The 21,473-nt window shown below is 40.0% G+C and overlaps 8 protein-coding genes across 8 annotated transcripts; 6 read left to right on the top strand and 2 right to left on the bottom strand.

Moving 5' to 3' along the window:
* Nucleotides 1-869: 869 nt before the first annotated feature.
* ATC70_003522 (uncharacterized protein) lies at nt 870-1,655 on the top strand (the record flags this gene model as incomplete). The annotated part of the gene is made up of 1 exon (XM_064822880.1): nt 870-1,655. One exon carries the CDS (start codon nt 870-872, stop codon nt 1,653-1,655), a length of 786 nt encoding a protein of 261 aa, XP_064679480.1.
* An 8,103-nt stretch (nt 1,656-9,758) lies between these two features.
* Nucleotides 9,759-10,525, top strand: ATC70_003521 (uncharacterized protein; the record flags this gene model as incomplete). Its single annotated transcript, XM_064822879.1, has 2 exons — nt 9,759-9,857; nt 10,082-10,525. The coding sequence occupies 2 exons, from the start codon at nt 9,759-9,761 to the stop codon at nt 10,523-10,525; spliced, it is 543 nt and encodes a 180-aa protein (XP_064679479.1).
* A 209-nt stretch (nt 10,526-10,734) lies between these two features.
* ATC70_003520 (2-oxoisovalerate dehydrogenase subunit alpha, mitochondrial) lies at nt 10,735-11,574 on the bottom strand (the record flags this gene model as incomplete). The annotated part of the gene is made up of 2 exons (XM_064822878.1): nt 10,735-11,180; nt 11,289-11,574. The coding sequence occupies 2 exons, from the start codon at nt 11,572-11,574 to the stop codon at nt 10,735-10,737; spliced, it is 732 nt and encodes a 243-aa protein (XP_064679478.1).
* Nucleotides 11,575-12,365: 791 nt separating this feature from the next.
* ATC70_003519 (uncharacterized protein) lies at nt 12,366-13,118 on the top strand (the record flags this gene model as incomplete). Its single annotated transcript, XM_064822877.1, has 1 exon — nt 12,366-13,118. The coding sequence occupies one exon, from the start codon at nt 12,366-12,368 to the stop codon at nt 13,116-13,118; it is 753 nt and encodes a 250-aa protein (XP_064679477.1).
* Nucleotides 13,119-13,192: 74 nt separating this feature from the next.
* Nucleotides 13,193-14,980, top strand: ATC70_003518 (uncharacterized protein; the record flags this gene model as incomplete). Its single annotated transcript, XM_064822876.1, has 1 exon — nt 13,193-14,980. One exon carries the CDS (start codon nt 13,193-13,195, stop codon nt 14,978-14,980), a length of 1,788 nt encoding a protein of 595 aa, XP_064679476.1.
* Nucleotides 14,981-15,007: 27 nt separating this feature from the next.
* Nucleotides 15,008-15,862, top strand: ATC70_003517 (uncharacterized protein; the record flags this gene model as incomplete). Its single annotated transcript, XM_064822875.1, has 1 exon — nt 15,008-15,862. One exon carries the CDS (start codon nt 15,008-15,010, stop codon nt 15,860-15,862), a length of 855 nt encoding a protein of 284 aa, XP_064679475.1.
* Nucleotides 15,863-17,735: 1,873 nt separating this feature from the next.
* On the top strand, nt 17,736-18,582 carry EXO84 (exocyst complex component exo84; the record flags this gene model as incomplete). The annotated part of the gene is made up of 2 exons (XM_064822874.1): nt 17,736-17,889; nt 17,966-18,582. 2 exons carry the CDS (start codon nt 17,736-17,738, stop codon nt 18,580-18,582), a joined length of 771 nt encoding a protein of 256 aa, XP_064679474.1.
* An 862-nt stretch (nt 18,583-19,444) lies between these two features.
* Nucleotides 19,445-20,092, bottom strand: ATC70_003515 (uncharacterized protein; the record flags this gene model as incomplete). The annotated part of the gene is made up of 1 exon (XM_064822873.1): nt 19,445-20,092. One exon carries the CDS (start codon nt 20,090-20,092, stop codon nt 19,445-19,447), a length of 648 nt encoding a protein of 215 aa, XP_064679473.1.
* Nucleotides 20,093-21,473: the final 1,381 nt, after the last annotated feature.

Here is a 21,473-nt window from a genome sequence, read left to right as displayed (position 1 = left end):
GCCAGCTGCCAGGGCCCAACTTCACACCAGATGTGATCAAATCAGCAGTAAGAAGACTGTGATCTGTCTACGGTTGGGAGATGTGATGCGTCTGAGCATTGACCATACGAGTAGCCAGACGGGGAGGACAAAAAACATAATCAATGGTGGTACCGCTTCGAGGGAGCGTCATTGTACCTTTCGAAAAACAGTTGAGGAAGTGAGTATTCAGCCATTCCACAAAAAGTTTGATCCTAGGGCTTCGAGCTTCGACCGGGTCACCGTAACCCACAAAATTGTCCCAATGTTTAGCAGTTTTTACTTTCAAACCTTACCACCGGACGGGAAGTTATCCAATAACAATGAATTTAGTATTTTCTAAAAGCTAAAACTGTTTTCTTTATATCGTTTAATTTTTATAAGCACATAGCTGTAGAATCACAAGCTGTGATTTGCCAAAGTCATAAGGTACATTGGGACAGTACTGTGAGATCTTTCGAAAAATCACAAATTCAGTGATAACTCAAACCCACAATTTGGAAAAAACTCAAGAGCCTCGTATAAGAAAGTCTCATGTAGCGCAAGTAGTCTCCATTATCAATTTCGGAGTTCTAAATATCAGGTACGTCGATTATCAAGCCATGAAAGCCATTGCTGTCTCCAAGGTTAATTTTGCAATCACAATGTTTCGAAGCGGTTTTTCGATTCGAGAAATTGCTGAAAAACTGTCTTTGGGTATGTCTACTATTGGGCGAACCATAATGAAGCATTGTCCGGGTGTGAAAACCTCGAAAGGTGGTCGTCCTAGGGTGTTGTCTGAAGCCGACAAGAGCTATTGTGTTCGAAAGGTAACCTAGGAACGGGTTTCAAGCGCCGTCAAGGTCACAGAAATGTTGGAGAAGAATTTCCAGATGAAGGTTCACCCGGAGATCGTTCGTAGAGCACTCCGCATTGCGGGCTTGGGGGCTATCGAGAAGGAAAAAAAGCCTTTGCTTAGTGACGCTGATGTCAAGAAGAGACTTGCGTGGTGTAAACAGCACAAGGACTGGACTGTTGACGACTGGAAACGTGTTATTTGGACAGACGAGACCAAAATTAACCGTTTTAACTCAGATGGGCGACAGTGGGCCTGGATTCGATCTGGTGAACAGCTTCAAAACCACCATGTCAAGCTCATGATGGTAAAACACGGTGGTGGCAGTATCATGCTTTGGAGTGCCATTACGTATGCTGGCGTTGGCTGGATGTGCAAGATAAATAGTAATATGGATAAGGCACTCTACAAAGAAATTCTGCAAGACGAATTGGAAGAGACTACCACTTTTTCCATCGAGAAATTGGGCTTCAGCCGTGAACAAGTGATATTTCAGCAAGACAATGATCCCAAACACGCCTCAAATTTGGTCAAGGATTACCTTCAGGAACAGTCATACCAGGTCATGGAGTGGCCCCTACAATCTCCAGACTTGAATCCTATCGAAAACATGTGGGCTTTGTTGAAAAGGCGTCTCAATGCGTATGATACCGCAACCAAGGGTATGAATAAATTATATGAGCGAGTAACTGAGATTTGGTATGACCAAATGAAGCCGGAGGAGTGCCGAAAGGTTATAGAAAGTATGCCTCGACGTATTGCGGCCGTTATCAAAGCAAAAAGAAAATGGACAAAGTATTAAAGTCTTATAAAATAATAAAACTTGATTTTTCCAAATATCTCACAATACTGTCTCAATGTACCTTATGACTTTGGCCAATCACAGCTTGTGATTCTACAGCTATGTGCTTATAAAAATTAAACGATATAAAGAAAACAGTTTTAGCTTTTAGAAAATACTAAATCCATAATTATTGGATAACTTTCCGTCCGGTGGTAAGGTCTGAAAGTTAAAACTGCTAAACATTGGGACAATTTTGTGGGTCACGGTAAATGAATATAAAAGTGAGAAAGGGGTAAATCAGATTAGGTTTGAAAGTATAGTAGGGCTTTTAAATTTCATATATATTTCTATGGCCTGCCCTAATTTATGATTTTATTGGCCAATATAAACCAATCCTTTATCTTATTAGGGCCGGAGTTTTGCCCCAGGTATGTTATCCCCGCCAAATACTCTTCTTTTTTTTACTCAATTCCCGGATCTTCAATTCATTTTATACACAAATAAAATACAGTTGATTTCTCTTGTGCCAGAAGGGCTACAACTGTCTATAAAGATTAAGGTATTCTTGATGGGTAGATATGTCTGTGTTGTGCAACAACATGGACAAGCTATGATAAGTGAAGTGCATCTCAGCTATCTAAACACTGAGGTTCACCAGATGTGATAAGCGTTGTACAAGATAAATTGCTACTTTGGCATTCAGATCTTAGTATAAATAGAATAACTCTTGTCTTCATCAATAAATCTTTAGTTTTTGTGTCTGATCTTATTCAAATAAGTCTTTTCTTGTTTTTATAATATCGAACATTTTTTATAAGCTACAAATAATAATCCTTTTATTCTTTGTGCTTAACAATTTCTATTGTTTTTTTATTATTGCTTTGTTTTTTTTTGTGAAATCCCTTAAGCCTGATTTCACTGTCTTTGCGTCAAAGTCGTGCTAAAAGAGATTCCTGATAACTGCAAATCCTGCGATACAAGAATCAACATTAACAAATTATAGTGAAATCGAGTTTAAATAGTTTCCAGGAACGACACTGCTGAAAAGGTCATCCCCCGCCAAATTACCAACAAAAACGATCGCTCAAGACTAATTTTTGCTATAGTGACACTTATACAATCCTTTTTGTTGCGCATTGCTTCTAGCCATACCACACTGTATACTTATCTTATAGACTGGGGCACCGTATGGAGGTTTCTGTGCTGTTGTTATTAAAGAAGAACTTGTTTTGCAACTGTGAACCCCAATCTGAGGGCTGAATCCCGATTTTTGCAAGGAAGCATTGCAATAGTAGGTGCATGACGAAGTTTTATTTGGTAGAGCAAACACAGGGAAGCGAAACCCAGTTAAAAGAGAAGCGTGGTTGAATTGGCAGTTGTGTATACAATAGTGCGTGTCGAAAGGCTGTTTTTCTTCATAATGGTTCCTTTAGAATATTTCCCTCGCTTAATTATTCGACAACAAACGTAGCAACTGGAAATCGCTTTAGATGTGTAGCAAACCTTCAACGCAAACACATAATGAATTTGATATAAAAGCTTTGGGGCGTCAGCATAGAGATTGGAATAGCTGTTCCTCGTTTTTCGTAAAATGAGCAGTTTAGATTCGAATCTCTGCCACGACAACACAACAAAGCAAGTTATCACCAAGTGATTTTGCGCAGCATTTTCCAGCATCTGTTCCATCGGTCTCTTACTTCTAGTTGTTCGTAATCATGAAGTTTTTATAAGTTCATTACTCAAAACTTGTTAAGGTACGTAACAAACTTTTGACTTTTTAGGAAATCTTAACCAAGAAAGATATAACCAACTTTCACTGCAACGCAACACCTAATCCATCGATCTAATACTTTTAATCATTTGCAATTAAAACAGCCTTCAACAATAGCGTTTATACGTATATCTGTTGCATACAAGCATGCATCTTAGGCTACATTCACTTTCTCCTCAAGCCACCTTTTACAGTGTAGCAGCATAGATGATGTTTATCGTATCACATCACCTCTATGTTTACAAGTCCAGTCAATTGTGTGTGCACAGGTGCCTCAGGAACTACAATACATTCAATCTCCCCAATGTCAAGATATCGAGATCCACCTACACTACATGAAACATATCGACTTAGGTGGCCTCTCAACAAGCTATACCAACAATCCATAAGGCCCCAGTGGCCTGCTATTTATATACCATCTCAACGTAGTAGTCATTGACCAGGGATCTACCATATTTAAGCAAGCTAGATGCCCTGTAATAAAGAAGCTCTTTGCTTTCGTTTTAGATACAGTTGACAACTGATTATTATCATCGACTTATTATTACGAATTCATCAATATCCTTGTTCGGAACCGTCTACTTTTGGAATCATTTGTATTTGATCAGCAACGCACCATCCGATCTAAGATCCAGCAATACTATTGTTTTCCTGGCAAAACTTTGCTCTATAAACATGCTATTGTAAGAGCTCTAGCATTAATGGTACTGCAAAACCCAGTCTCGGATGGCCCAAACTTCAAAACCAAAAATACTTTTGTACCTCCAGAATCTTGGATGTGAGGTAGAAGATAGCCAACCATGATGAAAACATTGAAACTGTTTAGGATATAGATCATCTCTGAGAGGCAAATGTATTAAGCTTTGTATATTACATAAGAGGATCTGAGAATGAGCAGAGATGCATAGTAGAAGTGAGAGGTCTTTATTCAAGCAGCACGAAGGAACATGAGTGGTGCCATCAAATGGCTAATCTATATCCTGGTTCCTAGAGAGTGGTAGCCTATGGCCTTTTGTCCCTGGAAGTGGGTTTCAATTCCGACAAATGTTCTTCCGCCAAAGCTATTAGGAAGAACATTCTATTCTGGATAATCTCTGTTTATCCTTGACTGGTGGTTCATGAGTTCTTATGCAGCACATTCTCGTTAACTGGTTCAAGGCTTATACAATTATCCCGCATTCAAGATCTAGGTCCTATTGCTGCGGCACTGTCAAATAACTATAAATACCTTTGATATTTACACTAGTTTTGATCCCCATTCAATCTCGAAATAACTTAATAAATATATTCAGTTCTAATTGTATTTACTCTGTCTATATTTCGTTATTCTAAACAGAAACATATATGTTGGAAAGCAATGATGTATATTGCATGTTTAGCGGGGTATTTGATACTGGGAGAATCCTGTGCCTAGTATACTGCTGTGTAGTATCATACTCAAATCTGTATAACGTCATCGACTCTCGAGCTTTTAAATCACCGTAGCCTTGCTTTTCAAGATACAGATCTGGTTTTGTGCAATGCAGAATATATGGGCCATCAAACAAAACTGTAATTTATTGACTTCTTTGACAATACAACTTACTACACCTCATTTTTAGGTCAAATTCTGTTAAAATCTCGCCATTTTCAAGCACGAATAACTGATGCTACAAAGCGTTTTGGGCGCTTGGAATAAGGCCAAACGACTCCCCTTGGCTGCGCTTTACTTACTGTTGCATTATCTCAATTTTTTTTGGGCCATTGCAAATTCATGAAAATCACCGTTTTTTTCATGAGTATTAGTAAGGGAAAATTCTTGAAAATCAAATGATCGCGTTTTTTACCCCAAAAATAAAGATTTATTCTATGATATATATAAGATCAAATTGATCGTAAAGATGTAATGCAACACTAGAAGCTCATTCTATGAGACTAGTATATGGTAGATTTTGACATATTCACAGAAAACCTGTTTTCATATTTTTGCAAATTGCTCATTATTTTTGGTCATAAAACTGAATGTAATTAGCACCATTCGATACAGCTTCTTCATTTCTCTAAAGACGTATTAGAGAGTTGGGTGCGGCAACGACTGTTTACATAGTCAAATTCAGCAAAAACGCTTAAAGAATGTCAGATCAGGTCAAATTTAAATACGAAAATATCCATTGCACAATTTCAAATTAAAGTGCAGCAGCCGCAGCTGCCACGGCAGAAGACCGAGGTCAAATCTACTGGCCGTGACGTCGGTTAGAACTCCCTCTCATTTTTCCATACCTCCGGTTTTTTTTTACCCTTTTTGCAAAACGCGTTTAGTATCAAATCATGGCTGTTTTGGAAACTGTTTGATTGATGATAACACTCTAGCTTCTGATAACACTGTCATGCACCGTTGGAAGAACTTGATACTGCTTCTTTGAAGTGGAATATGCTAGGTAACATTCGATAACGAGCACTGGAAGGCGTAGAATTAACACTAATTGAATTTGTTTATTAGGCTTTGATAGTTATTTTTGTCCGTTTGACGTGGATGGTACTGCCATTACATGTATGCTATCTCTACTATTGTCTGCTTCTTTGGCTTATCATGTCTGGTGGTTGCTTCTTTGTGTCTTCGTCTGGTCTCTGGTGTCGTTTGTTCTTCGGTTTTTCTGCGGTGGTGGTGCTCGTGTTGCTGTTTCTGCTGCTAATCTGGTCTCTCCTGGTTTACTATACTTGCTGCATGCTTGTACTCTGGTCTATCTCTGGTGATTGCCTATACTCTTCTGGTCTATCTGTGGCTATGGTAAGTGGCAAGTATTTTCTTTCTTCTGGTCGCAATAATATAAAACTTCTTTGGACGTTTGTATTATTGCTTCCTTTCTCGTAATAATGCATTCATGATGTTTGCCTTGTTGCGCTTTCTTCTTCTTTTTTCTTTTGTTGGTGGTGTTTCCTCTGTGGCTTCACATGAAACAACATTAGTCATTATGTTGTATCGCAAACTTATAATACCACTGTTGCTTTTGCAGTTGTGCGTATTTGTGTCATGTTGCTTTACATTCGACTATTACTACCATGCATGTTGCTCATGTGTGCATTCTTATTGCAACAGCAACAAGCTTTTTTAAACGTGTTTGGTGTTGTGTTTGCTGTACTTTTCTTTGGCTCGTTTCGTGCGAGTCTTCCTTTTTTGTCTACAAACTACTATACTCCTATAGTAGTGTGTTCTTTTCTTTTATTATTATTCTTATGTTTCTTTGAAGCATACCTTTTTTACGTTGTGGTGGATGTGCCTATCGCTGAAGCTCAACAAGACTCTATCCGAGGCTAGGAGGTAGATAGGCCGCCTCCACTTGGTTATCGCTACTTACTTTAGTGATGATTGAGAGTCTCAACGCCAGAATCTAAAAGCTAGGTGGTGTAAGTAAGGCATGCTCTAGCACCTGGGGGAAATTTGATGATAGCTACAGCTATATGCTATATATAGCGGAGCTTAAAATTTGCCTCACATCAAAACAGGGGAAACCCTCGCAATTTTTTTTTAGGTCAGCGGAGTTTTTACGCAATCTGATTGGCTCAGAGGTTGAAACAACGAAGGGGTACAACTAGTTGATTTCCTATTGATCTGTCATGTATTATAATTTTGTGCTTGTAATAAAAATGTATTCAAATAATGATACAATTTATATCCTTCATTATTCAAAAGTAAGATAAGGTGTGATGATTGAATTCATCATCCATTAAACAGCTTTATGTGAGGAATACTTTTTTTAAGCCTATCATGTATGGAAGATTATATATTCTGTTATATTGCAGCAGTACACTGGGTACAGGGTATTCTCAGCAGTACCAAATACCCTGCCAAGCATGCAATGTACGTCATCATGGTCTGGTATCTTTTATCTCACATCCAAGTTTCTGGACATACAAAAGTATTTCCTGCTTTAAAATATTATTGATGCGAGAACTCTGACAATAGCATGTTTCCATAGAAAGATATCACGAAGAAAACATTAGTGTAGTTGAATCTTAGATCGGATGATGGGCTGTTGATCAAATACAGATGATACCGAAAATAGACGATTTGAACAAATACATATGTACAAAAGCTACTATTGAAAGTCGTTGTAATTGTAAGCAATTAAAAGTATTAAATCAATAGATTAAGTGTTGGGAAACGCTGTAGTTAGTGAGAAATTGGTTATATCTTTGTTAAGATTTTTTTTGGCAAAATGTCATGTTGTAAATATCTGACAGGTACGCGAGAATGGATGTGGGTTTTATTCAGTAAGAATCAGATCAAGAGGAGAGAGAAGATTGAATGTCTACTGCTATTTATATGTATGATTTATGGATTGCTTACACACCCGTCTAGAATGGTGTTCTCATGCTAAGTTTTAGTGTCAATCCTCACTTATACTAAATCGTAATTATTTCAGATATAGATAATCAGTCTAAATATCTTTAGTTGCTCTTGGAAACATTAATTACTTACATTCCTTATCAGCTTTATCTTTTGACATATAAAGAATAGGTTACTAAAACTTAGCTTATGTGAATATCTTGGTTATCGTTTACATGTTGGTACAGGGTATTTACATATGCTCCATATGTGCATAGTTTATTACTGAATTCAATCTTCGATATTGTGATTCAGGAACAGTCATATGTGTGAATACAACATGTCAAAGGAGTGATGCTGCGTATTTCAACAGGTTTTTTTAAATTAACTTCATACAGAAGCTCGTTGATTACGAGCGATTACGAGTAATAGATGGATGCAACAAACGTTGAAGAGTGCTGTGCAAAACCATACGGTAATAACTTAGTTTGCTGCGTTGCCGTGACAAAGATTTGAAGCTATGCTGCTCCTTTCACAAAAAAAAAGAGGAACAGCTATTCCAATCTCTAAGCTAATGCTAAAGCCTTATACCAGGGCCACTATATATTTACGTTAAAAAGTTGTTAAACATATAAAGTGATTTCCAGTTGCTACGTTTGCTGTCGAACAATTAAGCGAGGAAAATGTTCTAAACGAATCATTATGAAGAAAAACAGCGTTTCGACACGCACTATTATATGTACAGCTTCCAATTCAACCACGCTTCTTCTCTTTTTACTAGATTTTGCTTCCCTGTATTTGCTCTACCCAATAAGGCCTCGTCTGTGCACATACTACTGCAACGCTCCCTTTCAAGAACCGGGTTTTAGCCGCCAAATTAAAGTTCACAGTGGCAAAGCACGCTGCAGTAAAAAGGGGGTTAAAAAAGCAGGTAGAATACTGTTAAAATCCTTCTTTATTCGAAATTAGGATAATGTGCAATAAAATGTATATTCTACGTCTCTATTTATATTATTTGGTTTATATCTCTTATCTGGCAGCAGTTTAGTAGTTGCCAGTGATTCCATTACTTTATATATTTTTGTTGGGTCATTTAGTTGTTGATCTGATGGATCAAGAACGGTATTTCAATATATGGTTTTTGAATCATGCGTAAAGAATAGCTCTTTATTGTTGAGCCTGTATTCTTTTTAGGTATATTTATGCTACAACACATTACAATACGCTTGACATTTACTTTAGTATCTGTCATCTCTTATTTTAGAGCATTTAACCCTTGCTATCATCATGCTAATACTATTATTATGCATGCCTATCTGCTGATGGTAGCACGGTTCGATTGAGATGACATTTATTTTGGGCTTTGTTTATGATGGGAATCTAGTCTAGTTCACTTCACACGCTTTTCTTTAATAACACCAGTACAGAAACCTCCATACGGTCCGCAAGTCTATAAACTTGTTTATAATAACGAAATATAGACAGAGAAAATACAATTAGCACTGAATATGTTTATAATTATGTTATTCCAAGATTGAATATGAGGAGTAAAACTAGTGTAGATTTCGAAGGTATATATATAGTTATTTGACAGTGACGCAGCAATAGGGCCTTGATCTTGAATGCGGGATAATTGTATAAGCCTTGAACCAGTTAATGAGGATGTGCTGCGTAAGAGCTCATAGACCACCAGTCAGGAACAGACAACAGAGATTATCCAGGATAGAATGCTCTTCCTAGCAGATTTGACGGAAAAACATTTGTCAGAATTGAAACCCACTTCCACGGACGAAAGGTCATAGGCTACCACGCTCTAAGAACCAGGATATTATAGATTAGCTATTTGATGGCATCACACATGTTCTTTTGTGCTGCTTGAATAAAAAAACTCTCAATTCTACTACGCATCCCTGCTCATTCTCAGATCTCTTCCTGTATTATACAACGCATAATACGTTTGCCTCTCAGAAGTGATCTACAGTCGAATGCGATAAAAATAGCATGGCTGATAATAATGCTATGTAATTTGCCCACTATTTTGCATATGCCTCAAAAGCATCTATTGCTGTATTGCCTTCATAATTACAAGAGCATTGAGTCTACCAACCGGCCCCACCAGCCGCCAAAATTAATTCAAACTCAGGTTCAAAGTCTGCTCCAGATTGGACATATTTCAACAATTTTCGACTCGATTGAACTATTTTAACAGATTCGACTAAGTAAAGCATGATGATCATCTTATACTCCTTTAGGCTCACCTCTCTTTCGTCTAAGTTATTTTTAGGGCCTTTTAAAACCCGAAAACAACATCATTAAGCAGTAAAGATCCAAACAAAACCGACAACAAACACAGCTACAACAATCCAGTCAGGTCTGTCAAGTCAGCCGACACCTACAGTTACCTCCAACTATCGTCTTACTTTAACCAAACAGACGAAAACCGGCAACCGAACCTCTAAACTTCCCGTTGCTTCTAGGAAGCGGCGCCACTCCACTATCAAAGCTACCACGGTACCTTTACGTAGATCACCGCAAAGCCAAGCACCTACTACTGACTTTATGGACACTATGAATATTGCAACACCCGTTGCTCCTGCACCTACAACCACTCCCACCAGCTCCACTACCAATATGGTCGTTGAGCCTTCCACTAATGCGATCAACCCACCTGCCTTCCTTGAAGGCATGCACCCACCTAAACCAGACGAAATCCATCAGTCTCCCCTGATGCCCACTTGGATTCAGGAGATCTATTCACGTCTTGCCTCTGTCACCACTCACTTGCAGACTCACGACTCACAACTACTGTAGGGGGAAAAACTGTCCCGTTCGTTTAAAATTTTGTCATTTTGCACAAGCTTTTGGTCATTTCCTTGTATACAAAGTCGAAATATATATCGTTTGAATGAGAGAAAGTAGTGCTATCTATACATAATTATAACTTTTTCAAAAACTAAAATCCAATGATTTTATTGGTTAAAAAATAAATATAGAAAAATGTACATTTTATTATAAAATCATTAATAGTGAGTTGAACCACTTTTGCTCTTGATGACAGCCTTGATTCGGGCAGGCATACTATCAATATATTTCTGGCACTCTTTTTCTGTTATTTTGTACCACTGAATGTTAATACGCCGCTCTAATTCTTCTTTTGTAGAGGGCCTAGTAGGATACTTATTAAGACGAAGCTTTAGGAGATGCCAGACATGTTCAATGGGATTAAGATCGGGACTTTGGGGTGGCCAATCCATGATTTCGTCTAGGTTAAACCCATTGTCGGTGAACCATTGCTTAGTAGTGCCTGAGGTATGCGGTGTTGCCCTGCCTTGTTGGAATCGCACATCAGACGGTGCCTTCCCAAAGTGCTCAAGAGTGTCGACCAATGATGTCTTCAAAATATCGACATACAAGTCCGAGTTTATTGAGCCTTCAATAATGGTAGTACCATAACCAGGACTCTCCGCTGTTATGCAACTCCAGAACATGACCCCACCGTCATTTCCCTGCAACTGAGACTTGACTTAATACGACTGCATGATTCGGCCACCATTCGTCCAGTAAAAAGAATTACCATCTGAGCCCCAAAGGTTTATTCTTGTTTCATCCGAAAACACCCAACGACTCCAATCAGCAATAGTAAGATGCCTATGCTTTTTAGCCCATGCCAATCGAAGCCGCTTGTTTGTCTTGCTAACAAAATTGGTCTTTACTTTTCTACGAGATTTAAGTCCATTTCGTCTCAATGACTTGTGGATGCCATTAATTGACATATCATGGCCCATCGATCTTAAAATTTCTTGTGCTGCTCGGGAATTATCTAAAGCACCTGATCGAAGTTCTCTTGACACTAGGGACATAGTTTTAGCACCAAGTTTTTTCGGTCTTCCGCCAAGAGGTCTAGCTGGGTCAGGGCAATATAATTTTCTGAGCCTTGTAAGAGTAGAGTTACCCACTCCTGGATACAAATTCTTTATCTTTGAAAGCGAAAGACCACGTTGGAGCAAAGATTGGAGAATGTTGCGCAAATCTTGTGTTAAACGAGCAGGCAAAATGAAAGTTTTGAAAAAAAATAAGAAAGCAAAGAAATAAAGAAAAAAATATGAAAAAACTAGCTTCTTTTATACTTTTAGAGTGCTCCTGGGATATTAGATATCCTGAGCATACCGCGGGTAGTTTTTTAGATTTCTTCAATACGTCTATTGGAAGTAAAAATATCAACCATTTTATATCATCTAGAATTACCCACCTAACATTTTTGCCACGTCTCACTTTAGCTGGTTATACTGGGATTAAAATATAGTCCAGCCATAAGATTTTTATGTTGCTGTAATCCCTATAGGCTGTTCTATCGAACGCAGTATGGGGTAGCTTTGTTTTCTGAGTTTTGGCAATATACTGGGTAAAACTCAAGATTATTTGAACGAACGGGACAGTTTTTCCCCCTACAGTAGAACAGAACCAAGCTTTGATCAAACAGACTCAATAATTAATCAAAAAGAACCAGGAACTCCAACTGGCTTTGGATAAAGCCCATCACGAGACTGCGCAACTCAAGTCGGCTGCCAATCATACCTCGACACCTCCATCTGCTACTACGCCTGTTCTCGAAAGGAGCCCCGAGGGCGCCTCAGCCTCTCAATGGGCAAATATGGCTGCCAAACCACCCGCGGAGGAATCAGCTCCAGACGTTACTAAACGCAAGGAATCCAAGCGCAAGGCTTCCACACCCACCAAACCAGCACCCAAGGCCAAACCCAAACAGCCATTGACTTTAGAGCAGGTCAGCCGGTTCTACTCTCTTCCCTCGACGACCCACGGTTACCAATTCCTGTACTTTACCTCTCGTAGACGTGAAGCCATCTCGAAAGTCCGTGCGGGTTTCCAGGTGCTTGGTTTATCTCAAAGCCGCATTCTTGATATCCATTACCCTACTAATAATATCATTAGTTTCTTAGTTCACAACGACTATGCCTTCACTGCCGTGGAAGCAATGGCTCAACTCCCTGACTCTCAACGGATTACTGATTTAGACCCTTGTGCACCCTCCATCCTCGGGGATCCCAAGTACGCCAACCATGCTGATCCGCTCTTTTTGCAGTCTGAGGCTGCACGCATTCACCAAGAATGTTTGCTTCGCATGATTAAACGTCTCAACACTCCCAATATCAAATTGTCCGTCGCTCGCGACTTCTGCTTCAAACGTAAATGGATATCCGAGACTACGTATCAAACACTTTACCGTGAGATTTACCCTGCCAAGGCATCCAAGACTGCCTCATCTTCTTCAACGGATGATGTTAACATGGATGATGCTCCTGCTTCTCAAGATTCTAATTCCCAACCTGCTGCCTCCTTTTCCTCTATTAGCCCAGCTGACGGCGTCTCAGCCCCCCTGGTCTAATGAGTACGACTACCTTTGAATCACCCAACTATGCGAATAATATGCCCCGTTATGACACGAATACTAATTCTTTTATGCACAATCACAATATAGCTTCCTTGAACTGCCGCAATCTCGTCAAAGCATCTACGCCCGAGATTAGCTCTGACTTCATCCGATACCTCCGTTCCTTACATTTGGACATCCTCTGTGTTCAAGAATCGCATGCAGTCGAGGCAGTTCAAGATCAACTCAATTTACAATTCCAAGCTCATGACACCTTATGGACCCAACATTGTGGTATTATTTCATTCAATCCTTTAATTCAATTACATTCGTTAGACTTAGATCTAGATCAACGCATCATTGCCTGTAAGGTTGTCCAAGCCAATGCGTTGTTTCCACCCTTTACGCTCCTTAATGTTTATGCCCCAGCCCAGTACTCACCCCGAGTTCGGTTCTTCAGAGACCTACTAATGTTGCCCCTTTTCGACATTCCTTCTTCAACCTCTCGGGAATCCCTATCCTCTTTATCTACCTTGCTCGATTCTGATCCTTCCAATCTTTCTCCCATGCTTCTGATGGGCGATTTCAACTACCATGCTACCTCCTGTCTGACCGACGATAGTGATGATCCGGAACTTGATACTAACAATATTACTTCAGGAGCTGCTATTCACAGACACTTCCACCGACTCATCAATACCCACTTCTTTGAATGCACTCATTCCAGGGAAGAGGGTCCTCTATTACCAACCTATCGTAGACGAACTGGTCAATCTACTATCGATTACCTTTATGCTTCTAATTTCCTATTTCAACATCTACATTCGCCTGAAATTATGTTCCTTGACTCCTCCTGGACGGATCATGCTCTAATACGGGCTCGATTTGTCTTTTCTTCGGATCATCAGGGATCAGGCCTTTGGCGTGCTAACCCAAATCTTTCGACTAACCCATATTTCATTGACCAACTGTTTACAGCTCTTGATTACTTTTTCAATACCTTGGAGATCTCTGCCTCTATCGATATCGCCGCCTCTTTTCCTCCTGCTTCCCCACAGGACAATTGGGATGCTCTCAAAACCTTGGTCCAAGAAATTGTTCGTCGAGTCAGTCGTAATAGAAGTAGTGCCTTGGAACGTCAATGCAAACGAGTCCAACGTAAACGCAATCGCATCTGTCGACAATATACAGATCCTCTAATCCGCGCTCCTCTACTCTCGACTATTGAAGAGCAGATAGGTATTCTTCAACGGGAGATAGCTTCCAACTTACGATTACGTGCTGGTAAACATTGGCGCGAACAGCGAGAAATCTCTGCCGGATACCTCAAACGTACCATTGCCACTCGTGCGGTCAAAAAGGCGATTACTAGCCTCACCAATCCAGTTACTAACTCATTATGCACTAACCCCATTTCCATGCAGACAGCAACCTCTAGTTTCTATGCAGCATTATACTCTTGCGATGCCGTGGATTCAGCGAGTATCGACTCTCTGTGTGCCACTATTCCGGATTCTGACACCATCACGGATGCCGATCATGATACCCTTCAGCAACCTTTCACCATTGCCGACTTATTGACTGGTACTCATCGTATCAAGTTCCAATCTAGTCCTGGTATTGACGGTTTACCTTACCCCATTCTCAACATTATCCTCAACCACCAGAAGGCCGCCCAACTTGCTGATAAGGTGTTTAATGATGCACTCAACCTGGGTATCTTCCCTTCCAGCTGGTTGCAAACCTGCATTTGTTTACTACCCAAATCTGGCGACCTGTCCAACCTCAAGCATTGGCGTCCCCTTTCTTTGATTTGCTGTGATGCCAAGATCTTCACACGATTGCTAAATCAACGCCTTATGCCTTTCATGAACTAGATCATATGCCCCCAACAAGCTGGATTCATGCCTGGTCGCTCTATCGGTAATAATGGTATGATTCTCAACAACACTCGTCTCATTGCTGCTGAAACTTCATCGAACTGTATTGCGCTGCTCTTGGATCAAGAGAAAACGTATGATCGTATCCACCCTGATTACCTTCTGGCGGTGATGCACCGATTTAACCTTCCTACTAACATTATCCATTCCTTAATAACCCTTCTCTTCTCTACGCAAATTCACATCAACATTAACGGCCATATATCCACCTCGTCCATCACCCAACAACGTGGTATCCGCCAAGGGGATCCCATCTCACCACTCCTTTTCAACATTGCTTTTGATCCATTCCTTCGCTCCATTCAACAAGATCCTCAGTTTACTGGCTTCAACCTGCATACTGAAGCTCCACCTCCTGCTAATCATACTACATCTGACGATATTTCAGTTCCTATGCAACAGTTATTTCCGGACATTGACGACCTTGCTGTCAGTCCTGATACTCCTGCTTCTCCAGTTTCTCCCTCCTCTATACCTCTGGCGGTAAAAACCCTGGCATATGCGGATGATACCTTGGTATATCTCCATGATACGCAGGACTTTCATCGCTTGCAGACCGCCATCACCATGTATATGAAAGCTTCTAACGCATTTTTGAATTATCACAAGACCGTAGCTACATCTCTCTCAGGTAAACCTTCAGCAACTTGGCAAGCCTTACTCACAACCTATGGCACTACGGCCCAACTGATGCTCCCAAAAGATGAAAAATGCTCTCATATGGGAACATCGGTGTTCCTAAAGATCAATCATAAGTCGGCCGATGTTCTTATAAGAACATTTATATTCTTATATGAGCACATCCATATTCTTATATGAGCACATCCATATTCTTCTTATATGAGCACATCCATATTCTTCTTATATGAGCACATCCATATTCTTCTTATATGAGCACATCCATATTCTTATATGAGCACATCCATATTCTTATATGAGCACATCCATATTCTTCTTATATGAGCACATCCATATTCTTATATGAGCACATCCATTTTCAGAAATCGGAAAAATAGAATGCTCCTACCGGGGTCGAACCCACAACCTATCGGTTGTGGATCTGACGTTCTTCCCACTAAACTACTCGAATATCTTATTGAAATGTATTCTTTTACTTTAATTAGTTATTTGGTAATTTTAAATCGCCATTTTTCTCGTGCAATTTATAATACGTTGTTAAGCACAAAGAATAAAAGGATTATTATTTGTAGCTTATAAAAAATGTTCGATATTATAAAAACAAGAAAAGACTTATTTGAATAAGATCAGGCACAAAAACTAAAAATTTATTGATGAAGACAAGAGTTATTCTGTTTATACTAAGTTCCGAATGCCAAAGTAGCAATTTTTCTTGTACAACGCTTATCACATCTGGTGAACTTCAGTATTTAGATAGCTGAGGTGCACTCCAATTATCATAGCTTGTCCATGTTGATGCGCAACACAGACATATCTATCCATCAAGAATACCTTAATCTTTATAGACAGTTGTAGCCCTTCTGGCACAACATACGTTTAGTAATTTTATGAATCTTACAAATAATAAAAGTCTCTCTGTTGCCTACAATATTATAGTTTAGCTATTAAAACCATTTTATTCATGTGGAAAACTACACCTTCTCAAATGAGAACATCAATGTGCTCATGAGAACATCGAAGTTCCCAAAAGAGCACACCCATGTTCTGTGAAAACATCAGTTGGGCCGTAATGAGACTTCAATTTACTTTACACCTGTCAGTTTGATAATAAAACATACCTTTATCTAGTTGACTTCACTGTTTTTTTATTCTTTTTCTTCCGTGAATTTTAGTCTGTAAAGCCTCAAATTCCACAATGACGTTTAAAGGACTTTAAATAAAACCTGGAGCCCGTCTCCTCTACAAAAAAAAAGCTCCTTTAGGCTTCCTTGGAGTGCTTTTCAAGGCGCATTCAATGGTACCAAGTAATATAGGTGTTTTGAATAAATTTGTTGAGTAATCTACGATAATATGAAAAGAAGTTTCTGGTCAAAAAGTCGAGATTTTACATATCAAAGTCCCACAGAGATGATTTCAGGGGTTACGTTAGATTGATAGAAACATTTGATTTTAGAAGGAAGAAGATTGTGAACAATTTGATTTTAGAAGGAAGAAGTTCTTTCGCGTAACCATCAGTATCCTTAAGGTGAAAATTACGCCACTGCTTAAATCACATCAAACACATTCCTACCACTACCACCACAGACCTTTCTTGGGTCCAGGTTCTCTCTCGAGGCCACTCCAAGAAGGTCATCAATGCTCAACCACAACGAACCAAAGATGACAAATTCAAACTGATCTCTGAAGTTCTCTACGAACATGACGATTTGAAAGCCGAGGTTCTTACTCGCAAGGCGGCCGCCATCCTCCAACAGGCCTTGACACCTGAATCTGTTTTGTTTTTTGCGTTCCCAAACAAAACATTTGATCATCGTACTGCAGCCTATCGCCTTATCAAGGAGTAAATATCCCCCTGGTCAAATTTCGCCCTTTGAGTCTGTACCACCAGAAGGCCAATGGAGATCTCTTATTGGAACCAAAGTTTGACCGCCTCGAGGATGCCAAGCTAGCGATCAGGCAGGGCATCACTCATCAGGACATCGTATTCAAGGCTACTGCCGCCAAGGACAACAGTGAAGGGAGACTCACTCATGTTCAGATGACAATTGTCCGCATGACAGATATGGAGACTTTCGTGGAGAATCTGCAGAAGTCCCTCAAGTACTATGGTAAAGTGTACCAGATCAAGAAATACACTATTGATGGCTTCTTTGAGGGTCATGTCAGCTTCCTGATCGACACTTCGGTCAAGTACACTGACGCGGAAGGTCACTCCTACGACGTAGAGCCTTTGAGTCGCATGCTTTACCTCTCCGCCTGGGATGTCTATATGCCAGCAAACAGACAGAGGAGCACCACCAGTTTGCCATTTCTGCCGTCAGAGTGGACACATTTGTGCTGCTTGTCCTATCCTAGCTAAACGCAAATGTTTCAAATGTCACAAGTTGGGACACACTGTTAAGTTCTGTCGAGAGGGAGAGAAGCCTTTTGACGAAGCAATCGCCAAATATGAGTCAGGCCAAAGAGATCACACTGATTCCTACTCAGCCACTTCAATTGATAAAGATAACGAAAAAGAGAAGGGCCACAGAGCATCCCCTGCGATCAATGATATTCTCGCGCAGCAACTGCCATCCCAGATAGCCGGCAAAACGACCGAGCTCACAAGTAGCCAGATCAGTACCTTCTTTTACGCAGATGACAGCCAAACCTGGGACCAGTCTCCGGATGTGATGAAGATAGATCCCCAGACCCTCCAGCGTTCTCCCAACGGTAGCGATGCTTCTAAGCATGCTCTGTTAGCTTCGTCCTTCCATATGCATTTGGATCCCAAGTTATCTGCTGACAATATCTCCTCTCCCAATGATTTCCAGACTGATGTGCCCTCTCTCCGCCGTCATTCTATGAGCTCGACGTCTATGTCGCAGCCAACAGTGTATCAGGACACCCGTAGGGCATAATGATACAGCAATCATTGCGTATAGGTACCCTTAATGCCCGGAGCATCTTTAAGGGTTCCTCTAAGACTACATAGAAGGAATTCATTCCCTTCTTACGCTCCAAATCCCTCCAGCTGGATATTCTTTGTCTGCAGGAGGTCTCTCATTTTCGTCAACAGGCTCATCTCTCTGATGACAATATTCGTGAATTCTCGTTTATGTTTCCTCGCTGCTCTTTTGTTATATCCAAACACTGCGCTATTATCTGTCTTCGCAAAGGCTTAAAACTTACGGACACCGCCATTTCTCTCGATGAACGCTGCGTTACCGCCACTGTTACGGATGCCCTCCACACCATCTTCAAAGTGGCCAATGTATACATCCCAGTGCAGAAGGCAGATCGCCACGCATTCCTCCCGGTGCTGATGTCTATGCCCTGTTGGTCGGATATACTGGACTCCCAATGGATTTTGCTTCGAGATTTCAATATCCATTTACATACCGTGACCCACAAAACTGTCCCAATGTTTAGCAGTTTTTACTTTCAAACCTTACCACCGGACGGGAAGTTATCCAATAATAATGAATTTAGTATTTTCTAAAAGCTAAAACTGTTTTCTTTATATCGTTTAATTTTTATAAGCACATAGCTGTAGAATCACAAGCTGTGATTGGCCAAAGTCATAAGGTACATTGAGACAGTATTGTGAGATATCTGGAAAAATCAAGCTTTATTATTTTATAAGACTTTAATACTTTGTCCATTTTCTTTTTGCTTTGATAACGGCCGCAATACGTCGAGGCATACTTTCTATAACCTTTCGGCACTCCTCCGGCTTCATTTGGTCATACCAAATCTCAGTTACTCGCTCATATAATTTATTCATACCCTTGGTTGCGGTATCATACTCATTGAGACGCCTTTCAACAAAGCCCACATGTTTTCGATAGGATTCAAGTCTGGAGATTGTAGGGGCCACTCCATGACCTGGTATGACTGTTCCTGAAGGTAATCCTTGACCAAATTTGAGGTGTGTTTGGGATCATTGTCTTGCTGAAATATCACTTGTTCACGGCTGAAGCCCAATTTCTCGATGGAAAAAGTGATAGTCTCTTCCAATTCGTTTTGCAAAATTTCTTTGTAGAGTGCCTTATTCATATTACTATTTATCTTGCACATCCAGCCAACGCCAGCATACGTAATGGCACTCCAAAGCATGATACTGCCACCACCGTGTTTTACCATGAGCTTGACATGGTGGTTTTGAAGCTGTTCACCAGATCGAATCCAGGCCCACTGTCGCCCATCTGAGTTAAAACGGTTAATTTTGGTCTCGTCTGTCCAAATAACACGTTTCCAGTCGTCAACAGTCCAGTCCTTGTGCTGTTTACACCACGCAAGTCTCTTCTTGACATCAGCGTCACTAAGCAAAGGCTTTTTTTCCTTCTCGATAGCCCCCAAGCCCGCAATGCGGAGTGCTCTACGAACAATCTCCGGGTGAACCTTCATCTGGAAACTCTTCTCCAACATTTCTGTGACCTTGACGGCGCTTGAAACCCGTTCCTAGGTTACCTTTCGAACACAATAACTCTTGTCGGCTTCAGACAACACCCTAGGACGACCGCCTTTCGAGGTTTTCACACCCGGACAGTGCTCCATTCTGATTCGCCCAATAGTTGACTTACCCAAAGACAGTTTTTCAGCAATTTCCCGAATCGAAAAACCGCTTCGAAACATTGTGATTGCAGAATTAACCTTGGAGACAGCAATGGCTTTCATGGCTTGATAATCGACGTACCTGATATTTAGAACTCCGAAATGGATAATGGAGACTACTTCCGCTACATGAGTCTTTCCTATACGAGGTTCTTGAGGTTATTCCAAATTGTGGGTTTGAATTATCACTGAATTTGTGATTTTTCAAAAGATCTCACAATACTGTCCCAATGTACCTTATGACTTTGGCCAATCACAGCTTGTGATTCTACAGCTATATGCTTATAAAAATTAAACGATATAAAGAAAACAGTTTTAGCTTTTAGAAAATACTAAATTCATTATTATTGGATAACTTCCCGTCCGGTGGTAAGGTCTGAAAGTTAAAACTGCTAAACATTGGGACAATTTTGTGGGTCACGATAGTTAGATGCCCTGTAATAAAGAAACTCTTTGCTTTTCGTTTTAGATACAGTTGACAGATGATTATTATCATCGACTTATTATTACGAATTCATTAGTGATAGATGCTTTTGTTCTAATTCTGAGGCTCAGGCCTATCTTTTTGAAATGCATAATCGATTTCAGTGATTTAACGATTTGAGCGCCAGTGATACTATGCAAATTTGAATCTAACAACTTGCTCGGATTGATCAGGATGCTTGACAGGTCAGCAGGTCACTTTTGATGGTCGTCCACAACAGAGATATTATGTTTAGCCATAAAACTAAACTTAAAGCCTTTTCACAACAATGTTGGGCAATTATAAGCAAGGAAAATCGCTGATAATACGATACAGGTTGAGTCGGTATCCGTACCATTGAGAAGGACGGTACCTTCCAGAAGTAAAATGAGGCTGTGGGATATATGGCCTGTAATTCTATAAGTTAGATCTGAAAACTATTTCTAAAATGATGGATTCACCTGGGAATTTATTATAAAATAATAATTTGATCATTGTATTTAGCAACAAAAGAATATTATTCATTAAAAAAATATCAAAAAGAGACAACAATAAAAGAAAAGAGATCGATTTGTAACAGCATCTAGCAACAAAAAACCAACGAATGTCATGGTTGTTCGTAACTGCTTCAACTTCAAGGGCACAAGCAGAGTCTTTATGGTGTTAGAAATTGTAACGTCTACTTTCTTTTCTGTCACTATATAAAATCATCCAATCTGCTCTTCTCTATTA

This window comes from Mucor velutinosus (assembly GCF_035048745.1).
Source record: "Mucor velutinosus strain NIH1002 chromosome Unknown tig00000165, whole genome shotgun sequence".
NCBI lineage: Eukaryota > Fungi > Mucoromycota > Mucoromycetes > Mucorales > Mucoraceae > Mucor > Mucor velutinosus.
Note: the sequence above shows the minus strand (reverse complement) of the source record. Positions and strands in the feature narration are given on the sequence as shown.